The 19,587-nt window shown below is 48.5% G+C and overlaps 6 protein-coding genes across 6 annotated transcripts; 5 read left to right on the forward strand and 1 right to left on the reverse strand.

Annotated features, from left to right (window-relative positions):
* Window positions 1-2,090: 2,090 nt before the first annotated feature.
* Window positions 2,091-3,076, forward strand: BP5553_09286 (uncharacterized protein; the record flags this gene model as incomplete). The annotated part of the gene is made up of 6 exons (XM_032017909.1): window positions 2,091-2,157; window positions 2,289-2,323; window positions 2,377-2,390; window positions 2,485-2,612; window positions 2,664-2,887; window positions 2,942-3,076. The coding sequence occupies 6 exons, from the start codon at window positions 2,091-2,093 to the stop codon at window positions 3,074-3,076; spliced, it is 603 nt and encodes a 200-aa protein (XP_031865816.1).
* A 1,103-nt stretch (window positions 3,077-4,179) lies between these two features.
* Window positions 4,180-5,052, forward strand: BP5553_09287 (uncharacterized protein; the record flags this gene model as incomplete). Its single annotated transcript, XM_032017910.1, has 1 exon — window positions 4,180-5,052. One exon carries the CDS (start codon window positions 4,180-4,182, stop codon window positions 5,050-5,052), a length of 873 nt encoding a protein of 290 aa, XP_031865817.1.
* A 396-nt stretch (window positions 5,053-5,448) lies between these two features.
* BP5553_09288 (uncharacterized protein) lies at window positions 5,449-6,454 on the reverse strand (the record flags this gene model as incomplete). The annotated part of the gene is made up of 2 exons (XM_032017911.1): window positions 5,449-5,719; window positions 5,772-6,454. 2 exons carry the CDS (start codon window positions 6,452-6,454, stop codon window positions 5,449-5,451), a joined length of 954 nt encoding a protein of 317 aa, XP_031865818.1.
* A 2,231-nt stretch (window positions 6,455-8,685) lies between these two features.
* BP5553_09289 (Peptide hydrolase) lies at window positions 8,686-10,276 on the forward strand (the record flags this gene model as incomplete). The annotated part of the gene is made up of 3 exons (XM_032017912.1): window positions 8,686-8,902; window positions 8,955-10,093; window positions 10,142-10,276. 3 exons carry the CDS (start codon window positions 8,686-8,688, stop codon window positions 10,274-10,276), a joined length of 1,491 nt encoding a protein of 496 aa, XP_031865819.1.
* A 522-nt stretch (window positions 10,277-10,798) lies between these two features.
* Window positions 10,799-11,731, forward strand: BP5553_09290 (uncharacterized protein; the record flags this gene model as incomplete). The annotated part of the gene is made up of 1 exon (XM_032017913.1): window positions 10,799-11,731. One exon carries the CDS (start codon window positions 10,799-10,801, stop codon window positions 11,729-11,731), a length of 933 nt encoding a protein of 310 aa, XP_031865820.1.
* A 5,862-nt stretch (window positions 11,732-17,593) lies between these two features.
* On the forward strand, window positions 17,594-18,516 carry BP5553_09291 (Uncharacterized protein; the record flags this gene model as incomplete). The annotated part of the gene is made up of 3 exons (XM_032017914.1): window positions 17,594-17,900; window positions 17,959-18,443; window positions 18,502-18,516. The coding sequence occupies 3 exons, from the start codon at window positions 17,594-17,596 to the stop codon at window positions 18,514-18,516; spliced, it is 807 nt and encodes a 268-aa protein (XP_031865821.1).
* Window positions 18,517-19,587: the final 1,071 nt, after the last annotated feature.

Consider the following 19,587-nt stretch of genomic DNA (forward strand, 5'->3'; position numbering starts at 1 on the left):
TTTGCAATTGGAAGGGCTTAACAAAGTTGAGCAAGGTACCAGTAAGAGTATATGAAAGCAGCGACTGTAAATGAGGCACTTGTGTATTGGTAAGTGATGGTGGGTGCAGGTAGCAATGATTAGTACTAATGGGTTGAATTAGGTGGAGGGAGGTGATTGAAACGAGAGGGGATTGCTTTGTACCCATGAATTTTCGAAATAAGGAAGTCGCGATCCCCCAAACATTGATGCCCCGAGTCGGGCTTTCCAAATTTTGATAAACTTATATACCTACCTAGGTAGGTAGGTAACTAGTTCCTATCCAGAATGTACCCATAAGGTAGAGTGGTTGGGTTACGAATGTGCAGGTCGCTAAGTATCCCGAGGAAACCCTCATCACGATTCGCGAGTCGCTGGCTGAAGGAGAGTAGTCCATAAGTCCACGCCCGCACCCCATAATGCATTCTATTTCTTCTGCAATTTACACCAAATTCTTTGGCCACTACCCCTGCCTTGGGAGTTACGATGACAACTGGAAAGGCGAGACAGATGATGGCGTCATCTCGCTCACTGAACGGCGCATCGAGTGCAAGCCCTCCGGTCACCACTTGGATTGCACGGCTCTGAATTATGGCATTTTGTAGTATCGCAACTCAAATAAATCGATGGCCCTGCCTTCTCAAAGTGGAAATGAAGCGCATCGGGCCAGTGCAGGCGGGCGTGTAAGACATGTGAGTTCAGGCTCAACAGAAGGCTTTGGAAGTTCCCGGTCGCACTTGCGTTTCGGAGGTGAGAACGTCCGTAATGGAACTTTCGATAGCTGCTTTGCAAAAGGGGCCAAAAGCGCAAAGGAGAAGATTTTCAAAGCGGGCCTGCAATGCAGAGAGAATGATCCATCTCGGTCATACAAAAGCCAAGTGTACAGTCGCGACTCTGGTGCACGTTCGTGGCACGCGTTCTGACCAGCTGGTCCATCAACAAGACCACAGTGACCCCCCAACACAAAAAAGAAAAGTCCTTCAACCAAAAACTAGAATGTGGCATGTATTGTGGTTTCTGGCCATTGACCAGAGCAAGATCTTTTGACAAATCCTGAGGGGTGAGGCCAAGGTGGTGTTGGCAATTTGCCCCTCGGTCGCAATCCACAACTTCAAAACACGACTTTTCTACTGCACCCCATCCCACGCCACACAAGCAAAAAATATCCAATTTGAACATATAAGCTTCAAGTAATTCGATCAAAAACATTCTGAGCGAGGTAATATTAACCATATAATGTTGTGGTGGTTGGATACTGCGGCTTTATTGTTGACGTTGGCAAACTCGCGATGGCTTCAAACCTCGGTCGCATGCCACCACCATTCATCAGGCACGTTGCATCCACCACGCAAATTATTTGGCAGTTGTTGCATTGGAATGGATAGCTGGAGATGTCCTCTTTCATCCCCAGTATCCACGGGCAATATAGATTAGGTTGAGGTGTGGATATCATCAAAGTCGCATAACTCGACGCTTTTCCAGCTCATAGATCAGCTCACAACGCGTCCCGGAGGACTTAATCAAGCGCATGATATTGGGGCATTTTCCAGACGAAGCGCACAAAGTATTTGGACGACTCGAACCGTCGCTGGCGGGAGACCACGACTATATGCTGGCATTTTGCTGGATTACAGCGTGGCAGCGTGGGCGTGTGGGAGAACGAGAAGCAGAGCGACTGTTGTGTCGTGTTGCGCATGATCCGTCGGGGGGCTCGGGGTGACCGTTGGATGTGCGGATGGGATTCTGGGCCAACATGTAGCCAATCACAAAAAAGCGTGTTCTTTTGCAAACTGCGTCCAAAGCAGATCTTCTCGCTTAGAGCCGTAGTGATCCAGCTTTTAGCTCGTCGGCCGGGTCTCATACATAAACTCGGCGCCCCTCCCCTCTCTCTCATCCTTTCTCTTCCTTCCGCCCTCGAACCGCGACTCGCCCACCAAAAGATAAACCGAACTTCCCCGCCACCACCATCGCCCATTCTATTTTTGTTTGAATCCTTGTATTCATTCAATCGTCTGTCGACCATCTGTATCCCTCCAATCCCACACATCAATCAATTAACCAGTTCTTTCACAATGGCCCCTAAAGCTGCCGCTGCCTCCAAGCCCAAGGCTGCCGCTCCCGAGCATGCCAGCTACCAAGGTAAGCTTGCTGCTTGCCCGCACCACGTCGCCTCCCGATCGCGCATGTATTTTCGCGGTCGCATGGAGTGCGCGCAGCTGCGGCCAGCTTTAAATTTTTAATCGGTGCATTTGCTGACGTGTTTGGTGCAGCGATGATCACTGATGCCATCGTCAACCTCAAAGACGTATGTTCACCTCCCATGACTTTTTAAAATGTTCTCGCTAACACTGCTTGTAGCGCAATGGATCAAGGTACGACGCCCCAAATTCCACGCGCTCTAGTTCTGAGACGGGATCGACGCGTCATTTGTTTACCTGTAGTAATTTTATACTAACCGCCATGCAGCCGCATCGCCCTCAAGAAATATGTAAAGGCCAACAACAAGATCAACGCCACTGACAGCATGTTCGACTCTCTGTTCAACAGAGCGTTGAAGGCTGGTGTTGAGAAGGGTGTCTTCGCTCAGCCCAAGGGTACGTATCGCGCATTCTCATCGTCGGCGCCCTGCCTAACTATTTCAATAGGTGCATCCGGCGGAACCAAGCTCGCAAAGAAGGAGCCCAAGCCCGCTGCAAAGCCAAAGGCCGCCGCGCCCAAGGTTGAGAAGAAGACTGCCGCCGCCCCTAAGAAGAAGGCTGCTGCTCCCAAGGCCAAGGCTCCCGCCGCAAAGCCCAAGGCAGCTCCCAAGCCAAAGGCCGCCGCCGCAAAGCCCAAGGCTGCTCCCAAGAAGGCTGCTAAGGCCAAGGATGTCAGTGACCCTCATTCGTCGATCAGAAGAGTATATCATCTAACAGATCAGCAGGCCCCAGCCGTCGTCGACAAGCCAGCCGTCATTGGCAAGACCAAGTCCGGTCGCGTGACCAAGACCAAGGCAGCACCAGCGGCGAAGAAGGCCGCACCTAAGAAGAAGGCGACGCCAAAGAAGGCTGCCGCATAAGCAGTTTATTCTTTGTCTTATTCTTTATTCCTTTTAGGTAGTTCATCGGCGTTGTGGCTGGGTATATCGCGACGTGAAAGGGGACCATATCACGCGTTTTGTGCTTTACGGAAATGGTTTTTACTGCTATGGTAGCTTGCTTTATTATTTTGATGACCGGTTGGGAGGGGCTTCTGCTTCTTGTTATCTTGTATGAAGGATGGTATTCTTTCTGTACAAGCTAGCGGCGACACATGAGCTCTTGCTAGACGGGCGCTGATAATGCATATGGGATGGATTGATGCGGATGCTATTACTGGGATGGCTGTACTTATACCAGATCAATGACTCGAAGATTTCAAAATTCAGAATTCAGTTAATTACAAACTGCATTGTAGACGCTCTGACTCGTGCTTATGGGCGGGAGGCGGGGTGAAACACCACGTAGCACACAGAATCATAACAAAGGACGATGTCTGCTACGCGTCTTATCGACGTTTGTTATGATTGCGGAAACAAGCGAGAGGCATGGATCTAGCGGGAGTCGCTCGCTACCGCGACCGGAGTACTCCCAGACCCGCCCGGCGACGACTCCGTGCAGCGCTATGCTCCGTTAGCTAATACGCTGATAGCCCGATACGCGTGGTACTTACGCTACAACTGGCAAGCATTCGCCATCTGCACTCAGTCCCATTATTAGGTTAGATCGCTCGCTTATGTTATCTTGCAGCACTCTCACGCATCGCCATCCCCCACATGTGATGCCCAATGCGCTACTCCTAATTCGGCTAGACTGGGTTCCCCTGCTGGCAGCTTTGCACCCCCTCGCATCGCTCGTCAGGCCTCCTTCTGCCTACAATAGGAGCACAATATCTCTTCAGCTCCCTCTATTTCTCTTGGGATTTTTCTCCTCTACATCTACAGATATTCTTCATAGCCCTTTCTCAATCTCATCATATATGTATATTTTGTAGGTTCGCAAGACACAGCGTTCATCCAGCTAGTCCTGCTCAGCCTCGTATACCATTCATCCCCAAATCCCCAATACTATCTAGGTGCTGTACAAATCCTTAAAGAGGATTCCATTTCATCCCCAATATAAACAAGCAATCCTCTCATCAAACATGGTTACTATCGAACGCAAAGTCCCGGTTGCATCCCTCGCTGCCTCAGCTACTGCAGCGGAAACCCCCCATAGCGAGCCTGAAGCCGAGGCAAGACAACCAGGATGGCCTGCCTCGCAGGAATGCTATGAATCTCAGTTCCAAGTATCCATAGACCCTTTGACAGGGGGTGGAAATTATCGAGATTCCCAATTGCACGATTACCAATTGCAGCTGCTTCGGCTGGAGCAGCAGAACAAGATGCGGCTCCGGTTGGCAAGAGATGAGCAACAATCCCTAGTGAAGCCCTGCCAGTCCACGCCTTATCAATTGCAGCTGCTCGAGGTAGAGGCGGGGAACAAGAAGCGGCTCCGGTTGGCAAGAGAAGAGCAACAATCCCTAGTGAAGCCCTGCCAGCCCACGCCTTATCAATTGCTGCTGCTCGAGGTAGAGGCGGGGAACAAGAAGCGGCTCCGGTTGGCAAGAGAAGAGCAACATTCCCCATCTCAGACGCTGGAGGAGAAGAACATTGTCTTGGTACGTGGAACAAACCAGGGGCTTGCCTCTCGCAGGCCACAAGATCACCTGATGCTCCCAATGCAGGAGGGGGACCAGAACAATAATTCTCTGCCACGCAATATGGCAGAACGGGAGCAAGTTGGCTCGTCAGCCGGTAACCAGATTCCGGAGCAGAGCATGAACAGACCATCTGTGGCTAGAGAGGAGCATCGTCCTATTTTCTATCACCCAGTAACACAACCTGTCGATATTCCAATCAGTGCCAGTCAGTGCCAATCGCAGTCACGAAGGCCCCAGGAAGGTACTGCTGAGGAAGATCTCGCTCTAGGCAGTGATTCCGATGGCGCCCTGCCTATCCGCCCAGCTCGTGAATAAATTTTCATGTTGTTGAATATTACCTTATCTTAGCTTTGGACGCCGTTCTCAGAGGCTCTCCTTACCATGTCCTACCAGTATTGTTACTATTCGAAAATTCAAGATTCATATAGTATTAACGAATTTCCTAGGGTTTGGGCGTCGAGACCTTTCTATTTCCGTTAATGTCCTGGGTAGCTTGGGAAGGTCTGTTTACAGCGTTTCGGTTACTATTTATTGAGGCGCCAAATATTAGGATTCATTTAGGGCAAATCAAAGTCATGAGGTCATGTCAAAGTATCCGATTGCCTTTAATCTGCTAACTGCCTTGATTGCAACGTTCCCCTCCACTTCAAGTTTCTAAGCCGGAAAATTCCCTGGGAGCAACCTGGTTTCCATCAACGCATGCCTGCAATATCAGAAGAGGAGCATGGTAGCGTCGCCGCCTTTATCCTCGTCCTTGGTGATGTTAATCACCACACTAAACGGATAAGTTTCACGGATGAGGTCCTCAATTCTCTCAAGCTTCTGAATCCTATCAGCTCGCTCAATTTCTTCGATCTCCTCGGTCGTGTCCTCCTTCACTAGTCCCTCCTCAGCGAGCTGATTTTTGTCATTTGGGACATAACCCTTGCAGAAGATCCTATGCTCAGCCCAGCCGGCACGTTGGCACTCCTTAGAACAGTAACTAACTGAGCGTTAACCAAATGAAATACCAAAGTGTAGAGATGAGAACTTACCCAACGCTACCGCAGAGACCACAGAACTTGATATCTTTGCCTGTACCGCAGTTCTCGCAATACCAGTCTGCCTCCTCACCAATGACGGGAGAGTAGTCGACCTTGACCTTCTTCTTGAGCATGACTCCAGCGGCTTCGCGGCAAGCGCTCACTGCCTCGCGGCTGCAGATCGGGGCGGCATTGCACAAGACCGAGGGGGCGCGTGGGTTCAAGTTCTGGTCGCTGAGAATAACGAGCATGTGGAGCGTAACTGCTGGCTGCTTGCAAATGGCACACTCCCAATCTCTGTCCCACAGCATCTGGCGGCGATGGTCCGCGAGAACTAAGAAAGCGTACTGCTTCTTGGCTTCAAAGCGTACGTTGTTGGCTGCTTCGTCGGAACGAGCCGCATGGATGGACGCATTCTCATGCTCGGTGAAGCGGAAGGTAACCAGATAGCTATCCTCAGCAAAGAACTTGCCGACCTTGACGTAGTATTTGACAGGAACGGTGGTACGAAGGGCTGGTCGGTAGCTAGGGAGGAAGATGGTGTTGTTTCGATCTCCATCGCGATGCGGCTGGTCAGTGGCGGGGTACAGCTCGATAGGCGGCTTCAAGGAGAGATGGAGATCCAGGAATCGGCCAATCAGCCCATTCGAATGGCTGCTCCGATCAGGAGGGTCAGCAGGGACGATGGTGCTCATGGTATCCTGAGGGACTGGAAAGCAAGGATGGTGGATGAAAGAGTGTCAGAGAACGCAAGGTGAAACGTTCAATTGAAGGGAAAAGTAGAAAGCTACTTTGAGGATGTTTGTGGGAAGGGAAGAGTTCAGAATCCGTGGTTATGTAGCGGCCATATAGCGCCGTAACGCCGACATGTTTCGAGAGAACATTCTTATATAGACAGCGACACGATGTCATCCACGTTATGAGGATGGGAGGCACCGCTATAAATATCGTGGCTTCATTGCTATTATAAGGGAGGAGGCGTGATAGTATAGACAGGACAACCAATGGAGTGTTTAGGAGACAGCAGTTGTTTGGACCATCAGGTAACTAAACACAGATGCAAAGTATCAAATAGCGGACGTGGAGAAACGCAAGGTTGTATGACAGAGTAGTCGTGGATAATAACATCTCAGGAAATGGAAACTCCTCATTCTGAGAAGAGACCATTAGTCCAACCTGATCTAGGGTTGCCGTTCAAAGTGAGTTGAGGATGCTACCTAGGTAGATTTGAAGACCAATTCGCTCACAGGCCCTAAAAAGGATATGTCAAGATAACAGGGCTTGGAGATGGCCACGCTGAGTTCATTCTCTAGATTGATCTTCGGCCATGGGCCAGAGCAAATGAAAAACGACAGTCATCCTTTTTCACACCAGACCACCAATCGATGGTTTCCGCGACTAGCAGGTTCATTAACAAACAGCTCAGACAACTTTTGAGTTGATCAATCAGGAGATAAGTTGTTCTTTAAACAAGCAACATAGGAAAATGAACAAGCATGTATTCTTACCTATGTTTTGCGCGCGAGGAGTACAAAGTAAAGATAAAATTAGCAAGTCGTGGAGAGATTCAAACTCAGAAAGAAGAAAATACACACTAGCTACTCATATTAGACAAGAGGAAGAACAAACGCCGGTGGCATAAAATCAATACAAGCAGAAAATTGCACCGGGCACTTGCTAACTGAGCTGATCATTCACCAGCAAACCAGAAACGGGCAATAATGCGTTCACGCCTATCTACGAAGTACACACTCTATGTAGAGTACTTCGTAGATAGGACACCATGAACATAAATGAAAACGAAAGAGATTTAGCCGGGGCGCATCACGGGATATGTGCGCCATCCAATTTTCCCAGGCCGTGCCAATCTATTTCACTTTATCCTGTGCAATGGCTCCTGCTCGGTATCGCTGATCCCGTTTGCCAAGGAGTAGCCAAGTCTATGCATGCTGACATTGTTACCATGATAGTATAGCTTCTGTCTCATAAGCGGAGTCTTGAGAGTGCGAACAATCCTTATCGGCCATGGTATGTTTGATGTGTAAATATGATTTTGAGTTTGAAAAAACCTGACAGAATATCAGTGTTTAAGGGGAAACAACGTTATCTTTGCTCGTAGCCAACCACTGCCGGCATAAATGCCTACTTGGGTTAGGTATTGTGTCACGGACCTCTATATGGTAGGGGCGTCAGGTACTAAGCTACCTAGGTACATACGGTACTTATCCGGCAAAATCAGACTTCATCACTTGCACCATCATCATCAATATCGCGAACACCGCCAATTATTTGCTCTTGATATTGCTTATGCCCTGCAATCCTTGCTATAGCATACAGTCTGATCCCAATGTCAGGAAATCTTGTCAAGTTGACAATAAAATGACTATGTCGCGCTGAAACTACCCTAGCGGTTCCCCCCACAATGTCTTATCTCTCGACTCTGAGGGGGGGACGGAGGCAGCCGGCAGCCGACCGAGCTTATTCTTTATAGGCAGCCAAGATATCTAGAAGGCTCTTAGCCGTTTACTTGCCATGGAGGGGATTGATGGAAACTTAATTCGCTCTTGCGGAGTAGATCCAAGAACGCGGTAGTTCCATCAATACAGCAGGCGGTATTGCTTCTTCATCTGTGGGCGCCGGGCCAAGGATATTATAGAGGAAGGTGGCATCTAGCCTCAAGATCGTCGGCCTCTATTGGCAGGTCAAAAGGCCTTGGCCCGATATCCTGGGCCGATGATCCCCTGTATACATCCCTCCGCACTCAATCACGCAAGGCTGACAGGGCTGGAGTCTTTGGAATGCCGCGGCTGCTTCTTACCCCGAGCTAGGGATTTAATTCTTTATTTATTCGCATGGCTGCTCTTCTCTACTTTCTCTGCTTTCTCCACCGCCATCTTTAAAGACGTGTTTTACAAGATTCTGCAAGATGAAGTCTGTCCTCTGTGTTGTTGCATTTTCTACTCTCGCAGTCTCCTCTGTGATTCAGCAGTCTCCTGAAAGTAGGAAACCACTTGTGAGCTCAGCAGCCCTAGAACATGATATAACTTCAAAGAACCTCTTCAAGCGTGCCAAGCAACTGTACAAAATCGCAGAGCTAGGTGTCGAGGAGTATGGCCATCCTACCAGAGTGATTGGCAGCAAGGGTAAGCTCAGGCCCTCTTTCGATATACACTCCTTCTAACATCAACACTACAGGGCATGTTGGAACCGTCGATTATGTACAAAACACGCTTTCCAAGCTTGCACATTATTACGACGTTTCAAATCAGACCTTCGAGGCTGTGACCGGCAATATTTTGAATTCTAGTCTTACCTTGGGGGACGACCTACTGCCGGCCTCTGCCATGTCACTCACCCCTCCTACCAAGGACAAAGCACCAGTCAATGGTCCTTTAGTGCTTGTTGCCAACCTGGGATGTGATGAATCGGACTATCCAGCTAACACAACTGGCTCGATTGCTCTCATCAGCCGCGGGGAATGCCCATTCGGCCAGAAATCAGCCAATGCTGGAAAAGCTGGAGCACTTGCCGCTGTCGTCTATAACAATATTGCAGGGAACCTCTCTGGGACTTTGGGACAACCGGAAGCTAATCATGTCGCCACTTTTGGAATCACTCTTGAGGAGGCACAGCCGTATATCACCGACTTGAAGGCTGGGAAGGACATCCCGGCCTCGGCATACATCGATGCCATTGTGAAGGTGGTCGCAACAACTAATGTTATGGCACAAACTCGGGGAGGAGACCAAGACAACTGTGTGATGTTGGGCGGCCACAGCGATAGTGTTACCGAAGGTCCGGGAATTAACGATGATGGATCAGGAACTATTGCATTATTGGAAATCGCCGTCCATCTAGCCAAGTACAAAGTCAACAATTGCGTTCGTTTCGCATGGTGGGCCGCCGAGGAGGAGGGTCTTCTAGGCTCCGACTACTACGTGTCGCAATTATCAGAGGAGGAGAACCTAAAGATCAGACTCTTCATGGATTACGATATGTTGGCCTCACCCAACTTCGCATATCAAGTCTACAATGCTACCAATGCCGTCAACCCCGTCGGATCGGAAGAGCTGCGAGATTTGTATACGGATTATTATACCGCTCATGGTCAAAACTTCACGTACATCGAATTTAACGGACGAAGCGATTATGATGCGTTTATCGTTGCTGGCATCCCTGCCGGTGGTATCGCCACTGGAGCTGAAGGCGTCAAGACGGAAGACGAGGTAGCATTGTTTGGAGGAACTGCTGGAGATTGGTACGATCCGTGCTACCACCAATTGTGCGATGATTTGACCAACTTGGCAATCGACGCGTGGGAATTTAATAGCAAGGTATGGTCCATCCAAATAAATCTTTGAGTATTTGTTAACATATCTCAGCTTATTGCTCACTCGGTAGCAACTTATGCTATATCTTTCGACGGTTTCCCCAAACGCATAAAGACACCAGGGGTGAAGAGGAATAAACTTCGCCAAAGTAATTATCTATATCACGGCCCAGATCTTGTCATGTAGTTATTGGATAATTTTAATTCTATATAGACAAAAACTATACCATTTTGGTAACACAGATAATTGGGATCTAAGGCTTCGTTTAAACGTGGCACATGATTCGCATTTGCATTTGTATCTGTTGACACCCGTTCCTAGCCTCATGCAGGAAGCCCTCCAAACCTACCCTACCCAATAAAACAAGACTATTTTTACGACAATAAACCAATCATATGTTATTTCAACCTTGAAGAACCCGAATACGACCATCTCCAATGGTACTTTAAGCCCCCTTTGAGTTGGGTGTAGCCAGGACCATATGAGTCAATGCCATTCGAAGGGCGCGAACGGCCCCACCCAAAACTATATATTCTTAAACAGTTCCCCATCCATCACAACTCAAACAAACCAATCTCATAATATTTGAACCAACGAAATTCCCCATTGGTATCACACTTAGCAACAGTTCCTTGGTCTTGCTCCCCGGGAAGTCTTACCCGTCTAACCTCAGCTCTTGACTGTCCCTAAACACGTCCTATTATCAAAATGAAGCTCAATTTCACCACCCTCGACGTCTTTACAACAGCGCGCTACAAAGGCAACCCACTTTCCATCATCTCCGTCCCCTCCTCCCTAAAACCCAGCCTCACACAGACCCAAAAACAAGCCATAGCCCAAGAATTCAACCTCTCTGAAATCGTATTCCTACACCTCCCTCCCCCAGATGCCGACTCAAACGCCAATGCCGAGAGGGAAATCGACATATTCACCTCCCACGCCGAAGTACCTTTTGCGGGCCACCCTACAGTCGGAACATCGTACTACCTCCTCAGGAACCTCTCCGGAGACGGAAAGAATGTAAAAACACTCATCACGAAAGCGGGACGGATCCCCATCTCCCTCTCGGAGGCAGATGGTACGAAGGTCCAGGCTTTAGTCCCGTTCGACTTCCACATCCACGCTCTTAAATTCTCCACCCCTTCAACTCTCGAGGGTACCAATAAGAACAATCCCGTGGTCTCGATAGTAAACGGGATGTCCTTCGTCCTCGTTTCCCTACCTTCTCTCTCAGCTCTAGAAAATGCGCTGAAATCTGGCAATCTAACGGGGAAGGATACTACCTATGACCCGTCTGCTCTTGATGAGGGATGGAGGAATGGCCTTATCGGGACGATGTATTTCGTCTCCGTAGGCGAGGAGAATGGGGAGAGACGGTACCGCACGAGGATGTTTGCGAGTAGGGAGGATCCTGGGACTGGGAGCGCGAGTTCGGGGTTGGCGTGTTTCCTTGCTCTTGAGAGTGCGAAGGCCAGAGGGGTGGGTCAGAGGACAACAGAGAGGTTTGTTTTTGAGCAGGGTGTTGAAATGGGACGGCGGAATGAGATTACTGTGGAGGTCGAGGTTGACGGGGGAGAGGTTAAGAAGGTGCTTTTGAGTGGCGCGGCGGTGCAGGTTATGGAGGGGAGTTTGGAGGTATGAAGGGGAGGAGAGGCCATTTTGGGCTTTGGACTTCGGGCTTCCGGTGCGTCTAGGTTGATCAGTACTTTCTCTCGACGGGCTGGTTGGAAGATGGGATTCCAGAGGTTTGAACTTGTTACGGTTGAGGAGGCGGAAAGTATAACTTGCTTTTATAGCTTTATTGCAGGAATGCTTATATGACATATTTTCTACTTTTCTTAAAAGTTTATGTATCTAAATAGCACTTCATTGATTATCAGTTTGAGTTGTGAATATTATATTTCTGGGGATAATATTTATCTAAACTAGGCGGTGATTATCAAAGAAAACATGAAGAACATATATTTCTATATTAATTATAATTTGCTTTACCGGAAAAATATTCTATACAGCAGTTAAAACGGGTTACTTTTAACTTTATTTTGAGATAATAATGTACTATATAACTAGCACTCACCACATAATATGATTTTACTAAAAATGAATTACATATATAAAGAAGACTACAAGGTGCCTGTACCATTAAAGCGAGAATGCAAGGTTATCAAAATACTTATTGTTTTGCAGATATAAAATAATTTATTCTCCTCGTTTATATATTTTTCAACCCAACCAAACAACCATATCATGTCCCCTTGTATCTTAAAAGAAAAATCATCTATTCATTACCTACTATCGCCAACCCATCAAACGTAGTTTAGACGATAGAGGCTTATATCTGTTAATTTATATATGTCCTGGAATCCGTTAAACCCGTAATATATAATAAATCTCACTTTTTTATTAATATTTCCCTGTCACAACACGAAAACTAGAAAAAGCATAGGATAATATAATACGATATTGTAGTATATTAGGATACTTAAGTCATATTTATACTCCACATAAGATTGAAATAGGTATAGGCTATGTGTATATTAAGCATAACCCAGCGATATTGCTGTTCATCCCTGAAGTTGACAAACACAATCAATCACAAGAAGACGAAGCCTGGTTTCTTTCTCCTGCCACTCCCTCTCAAAGTAGAAGGTGACATTTCCTTCTCAATCTTACATCGAAGAAGCAATCGACGAGAACATGGAGATCAAACCACCTGACTACTGGATAAGTGATCTCGGTGGCCAAAACACTTCGAAACAAATCCTCCCGATGCAAATACGGAGATATATTCTTACTGCAGCCAACAATCGGACATTAGATTTACCACACGCAGCCTTTCGGCCGCTAAGACCCAAAAGCTGAGGCGAACCAAAGGTAGCCCTTATTTGCATCCAAGCTACGAGGTTGCACTTGCAATCAAGGGGCGGTTTATGAGCGAGATCAACTTGAGTATTATAGATACAAACAAGGAATTCCGTCAACTTTACTTGAGGCAGAACAACTAATCCCACCGAATACACAATTTTATGGCGAAAACTTGCAAGAGGATGCGAGCCTGAAATGAAGATATGGTTATTCGATACAATCCCCAACCAATATGTCCGTTCGCCTAAGTCCGAATGGTCCATAGCGTTAAAACATCTCGAGCCTCCGGATGAATGTGTCAACGAAGCCTAGAATACCGGTCAACCTTTCATGGGCCTCGTGCATAACCTGGTTATTCTATGGGGGTTGGAAGATCTACGTCTACGGATACTCCGGAGGTAGAGAGGATACATCCACCTCCTGTTCCATAGCCACTGGCACCTTACTTCTGGGCTGCCTGTTAGATCTATAATCTTACATCTTTCGAAGCATTGGCAAAGTGTGCTGTTTTATCATCTACTCGAAGTCAAATCCATTGTTGCCGGCTAGACTTATATAATGGTAGTACATTGCCTTCGTTATAGCCAATATTCTATAGGGACTGGATTAGGAACACCATAAAATCGGGCAGGGAGCCTGGAGAGCTTAGGGTGTTTGTCATTAATAGGAGAGTTGTCATTAATAGGAAACTTATTGTCGGAGGCTGTATAGATATATGTATAATCGAAGCAAAATACTGGACATTATTCAAAAATAGGAAAGAATGCGCAGTATGGGCGTGCGAAAGGAATAGAGGGGAGAGGGGTAAATCCTTCTTAATCTCCTCGCTCTGTGCGATTCACAAACTTCAACGCACAAACATCCCTTTCGGATCACACCTGTCCTCCGGGTTGCTGTTACAAGCTTCTACCTTGCTGTGTGTGTACTTCCCACAGCAAGAACGGCAGCTATACCCGCGGAGATCACTTGTTGAATTATACCTAAGTATGTAATAATGCATACACTTAGTTGTTTCCACCCCTCAGCGGCATCTGTCTCAGGCGCCTTTGCGCGTGATCTAGGTATGTAGGTAGGATGGGGCTCAATATGAAGTAAGGGTGGTGATAATCTAACACCAGCCACTCAGCAGCATCCGGACCCCCATACCAAAGAAACATGAGACGGGGTTAATGCAGAGGTGGCTGTGGCTTGAGGATTTTTGCTTATCGTGACGGTGGAATGGAAATGGCGATCGACAGGGGGGAAACGCCCTAGTGTTTTGGCTATGATAGCAACTTGGAAAAACCGACACCGCCTATCTTGGCAGCATCATGCGCCACAGGGAATCCCCATACAATTTTGCGACTAAACTGAATATCACCAACTGCTGTAGCGCGATCAGAATGGGAAGACGAGCATCACGTGTCTATATGTGTATGAAGGTTTGACGAAGGGAGTGGAATAATAGAGCTGATAATTTATTTTGTGGAGCACTTGCCTTAGTACGGAGGTTGGTTGGTATGAGCACTTAAAAAGTGTCCAATCCATATAGCCCTGAAAATCCCCGAGTGGCTGGTAACGGGATATTTTCAAAGATATGTCTGTCACAACTGGGATTTAGGTTAAGAATGATATAACATTCCCCAACCAACCAGAAGCATGGATGGAAATATATGAAATAAGTATAGCATGCATGAAATAGTTGAATTTCAGCAGAACTATTAGGAGACTTCCACAGCATATTATAGCCAACACCATTTGAGTTGCTATGTTGCTTCGGTGATATGAGGTAGTAGACTGATACAAGCAAGGCATAATAATAAAGGTGAATATACCCGAGGATTCTTCGGAGAACTAGGTACTAAATGGGACGAGTATTATCCAGCCAGATATTGAGTACAAGACCGATGATATGGAGCGTAGCTGGAAAAAACTGCAGCTTAATGCTGTTAAGGTTTGATAATCTGAAAATCAAACAAGATTTGCCGGGCTCCACGTGACAAAATCTATGGAAGTAAATTCACGTGATAGTAAATAAATGTTGATAATATATTTTGGTGGCCAGATCCGAGGGTGAAAAGTGGTACCGCTGTATCAAGATTGAAGAGGGAGGTTTCTCGATGAAAAAACCATCCTTGGGTATATTGGATTCTAGGTATTGCCGGTATGATCCGTTCGGCCTCCGGAGTCACAAGTTTGTTTATTCACTGTGGGGACACTGGGACAGGCCCACTCGGGCACAGCATGCGGACTCCACACCTCAGCTGTTGTGTAGCAAGAAAACGGGCACAAAAATAGAAAGCCGCATCGAATGCTGCCATACCTAGCCAAACGGAGTCTGCTACAATGCCACCGGCGGCTCCGGCCAACTGTACGACATACCTCGTAGTATCTGATTATTATTTTGCGTCGTATGCTTTTTGCGCGCATTTGTAGGGGAGGATGAAGGTTTGGAGCGGAAATTCCGGAGTTAATATGTTTTTTAAGATTTGTGGAGGCGCAGGATACCAGGAGCTTTTGATCAAACAAAACCTCGAGACACTCGAGAAATCAGAGATGCACAGCCAAGACAGCATGAGGCGATGGGTAGTACGAGGTACCTACCTACTTCGTACTGTACATGCGTGGGATATGTGACATGTCGCTGTTTAACAGAGTAAGCCGCTCGGTGCCAACACCTCATAGGCGTGGTGTTGAGACAAAAATATGGTCTAACAAGTATTGTGTGCGTGGTACCCTCGTATACCATATGCTGGCTGACCCTGCTGATCCCGGGCGAGATTCTCGATCTTTCTTCTGCGGGGTGGATGCGGGCTGGTTCTGTGGCGGCCTTGATGTTTTTTTGGGCATTGTTGGCTACCGTTGGCGTGCTACTCGTAGAAGTAGGGAGGAGCAGGAGCAGGAGCAGGAGCAGTACTCCGTAGTTTAGTCTAGAACCCGTGCCTCCGCAATCAACGTGTAGATATTCGGTAGGCAGCAATTGAAACTTGTAAAGCAATCGTGAAAATCCTCCCGAGGCCGTGGGGACTATTGGATGCGGATCCTCCAGACTTTTTGTTGAAAGTTGAAAACACGCCGAACAACATCCCCTGACTGCTACCAGGGAAGGGGGGGCCCGAAAAGGCAGTCGGCAGGGATGCGGCAAAAAGGCGTGACGGGTCTTGGTCTTGCCAACGGGTTGAAATCAAAAGATCAATCAATCCTGGCGGGTGTGGGCGTGGGCGTGGGCGTGGGCGTGGGAGTGGCAGTGTGGCACTGGTACTCTACTCGTATCTCCAGGCGTTTTGGTAGTGTGCCCGCAGCGGTGTTGCACTATTTGCACTACCAAGACACCACCGGGCACTTTATTAGTTGGTTCATAAAGGCGACTGCTCCACCGCCTGCCCGATTATTGGGCCTGAAGCTGTCGGTAGGCCCCGATGTCCCGTACTCGGTTGACAAGTTGACAGGTTGACAACAATGGCAAGGCCGCTTGGGGGGGTTTAGGCCCGGATTAGCGGGCGGAGGAGGACCCCTAGTGGCCTGGAGGCGGGAGCAGGAATTGAGTCCAGAGCACTTCGCAAGTCGGCCGTGCAATGCAGATTCTGTAGACAGGTATGGTATGGTATGGTATGGTATGGTATGAGATGAGATGATATGATAATCATTTGCAGATGCAAGTTGGCGCACTAGAACGCGGATTAGTAGTGGCGATGATCGGGAATAGGGGTTGAGAGCAATAACTTGTGCAGCACTCTAGAGTACTCGACATCTACCTTGTGAACCTCGCGATAGGAGCTCCAGCCCCGATTCGCTGGGACAATGGGCACTCGCTGGCTGCGCATTATTCAACCGGTGCCGCGCGCAAGTGCTACTGCATCCAGCACGAGAGCGAGTACAGCATCGGCATCTGCACAATTTTGCTGCAGCGCGGGCGTGGATATAGCCAGAGTGAACAACAACAGCAGTAATTGATGATGATGATTGATGATCCGTATTTCATTTCCGTGCCTGGATCCACGCGCATCCTGTGCGCCATTAACCGAAGCGCGCTACTCCCCATCCGACCATCTCGTCTCACTTCGCTCTTGTTCCCTCTCTCCTCGCCCGTCGTCCAGAGTGTCTCCGTCCCAGTCTCTCCCTCCTCGCTCTCGCTGTCTCTCCCCCAAGCCCCCCCCAAATCTCTCTCCAGCCCCAAACTCCACCCCGAACCCTCTCCGCCCTCTCCTTTGCTCGTTGTTGCCGCCATCTCAACCCTCTTCACTTGACCATCGTCGGCCTCGTCCATCACTCTCGTTCTCTTGTCATATTCAACCCGCATCCCAAGGCACACTCGTTACGGCCTCTTGTCCTCTCGCTCATCCCCCCCCGACGCGTTCCCAGGTGCCCATAACCTGACAACGCAACGCACCTGGAAAACTTGAAACAACCCAGATCGACACCACCCAAAGGGCCCCCTTCTTCACATCCCCCCGTCGATCCCGTCTGTACATCCGTCAACTCTTGGTTCTCCACCGCTGAAGCGTCCTTCTGGACAGTACATCATATTCGGATTTCGACTTCGACCCGATCCTGCCATCGAGTCGACGCGGATTCCGTTCGATCAATCACGACTCGAACCCCCGTTTATATCCCCTCGTGCCCACGGCCGCCGATTTTAACAAAATACAATATAACACCATGAAGTCAATAACCTCCCTTGTGGCCGCTGGCGTGCTCCTCGGTGCTGCCACCGTGTCAGCAGCTGGCTTCGGACCCGACCCCGTCCAAGGGTGCTATAAGGCGGTTACTGGATACAAGCTCAATTCGACAGAGGAGTTCAACACCGATGGCTACTGCCAAGGGCAGTGTGCTCCCGCAGGCTACAATGCGATGGCAACACGGAAAGGAAAGGAGTGCTGGTGTGGAAATGCTATCCCTAACCCCGAATCAAAGGTTGACGACGCACTTTGCAACTTCCCTTGCGCGGGTTTCGACCAGAAGAATTGTACGTATCGAGTGCCGCCCCGATACGACAGCATGGTTATGTAGCTAACATGATATAGGCGGAGGACAGGACGTTTGGACCGTTTATTTCAGTGGGTTGACACCCGTCGTCTCAACAATGGGCCTACTACCCGGAGGGAAAACCGCAACCCCGTCATCATCAAGCACGAGTTCTGCCACAACCACCCTCGGAGGACAAACCGTGGTTGTTACGGCGAGCAGCTCGGAAACCCCAGAAAAAGGCAGCCCGGGCCCCAACAAGGCTGGTATCGCTGCTGGCGTCGTTGTTGGCGTCGTCGCTATTGCTGCGATTGCAGGTGGCGCCTTCTTGTTTATCCGCAACAAGAAGAGACGTGGGGTCGAAGAAGAGTATCGGAGAAATGCGGCTGTAAATAGCTTCATTGCTGGTGGTGGCAAGCCTCCAAACAGCAGTGGGGGTGGTTCTTCATTCACCGACACCCGTCTTGAACCGTCAATGGCCCAGCGGAGAATGAGTGATGGCAGCATTGCCGACAATCAAGATTACTCCAGGCGGATTCTCAAGGTATGTGTGAGCCCTGGAAGTCACCCGAGCCCCCCTTTATTGACCTCTTAACCTCCAGGTAACCAACGCCTGAACGAATCACCCTGCCATCCCGAGTACGAGTTTTCCACGTCTTTAGCCTCTCTTGTGTCATCCGGCGTTTACGGTCGTCCGGAATTGGTCTGGCTTGGTCATCCTCACTTTGTTTTCAAGACCACTGGTGTTCTGTGTATGGGTGTGGCGTAGAATTGGAGGAATGAAATCAACCCTCGTCATCATTCATGAGAGATAAATTTCCTATTTGGCCTCGCTCTACGATACGCAAACGTGATGCAAACACGTTCGATCACACCGTCCTGTCCTTTCAGAAACCCCGATTTTTCACATCGCCCACATCCTCCGATATGACCGTCCGCGTTGCGGCAACCCCCCCGATATCCCATAACCCAAGCGCTCTTCGCACCTCCCTCTCCTCCCGCCCCTTCCGAAGGCTCATGTTTTTAGCTTTGGGGAGCTTCTGTATTTTAGGTCGTCTCATCTGTTGCGGACAGTCACGGTGACTGCCAGCAGAGGCAGGATTGACGGAGAAAATGATTGTCTGGAATAGTATAGATTCGATGTTAATGAAGCAAAGCTCGATTTCTGAGAACCAAGCGATTATAGGAAATCCTGTGCCTGCATACTCCGCTCCGCTTGGATTGTGATATTCTATTCTGATTATGGGTCTTGTTGCGCCTGCTATCTGATGCTTTTTCCCATCGTTGTCGTCCTTGGTGAAACCGGACGTTGTCCATCACGCTCCTTGCCTTACACACATAGGTGCTGTACATATGAACGAGTTCTGTAGTTCTGTATATATAAGATCTTGCATTTTACAAGTCGAATTTCCCTGACTGAACCTATATCGCCATCACTCCTGGTGGGAACTTGACGGCACAGGTTCTACCTTAAAACTTATAAAATATAGAAAGGCTGATCTCCTTTCGATGCTAGGAGGACATAACAGAAGCAGGAGACTTCTACAACCATGAGCGGAGAGATGTCGACTCTACTAGTAAGGATATTCGATGTTGGATGTTGGATGTTGGAGTAATTTTATATTGCAACCGTGACAGCCGGATGAAAGTGAGTAACAGTCGGGTCCTGTGTGTTTTACCGTCTGATG

This window comes from Venustampulla echinocandica, assembly GCF_003357145.1.
Source record: "Venustampulla echinocandica strain BP 5553 chromosome Unknown scaffold_10, whole genome shotgun sequence".
NCBI classification, from domain to species: Eukaryota; Fungi; Ascomycota; class Leotiomycetes; order Helotiales; family Pleuroascaceae; genus Venustampulla; species Venustampulla echinocandica.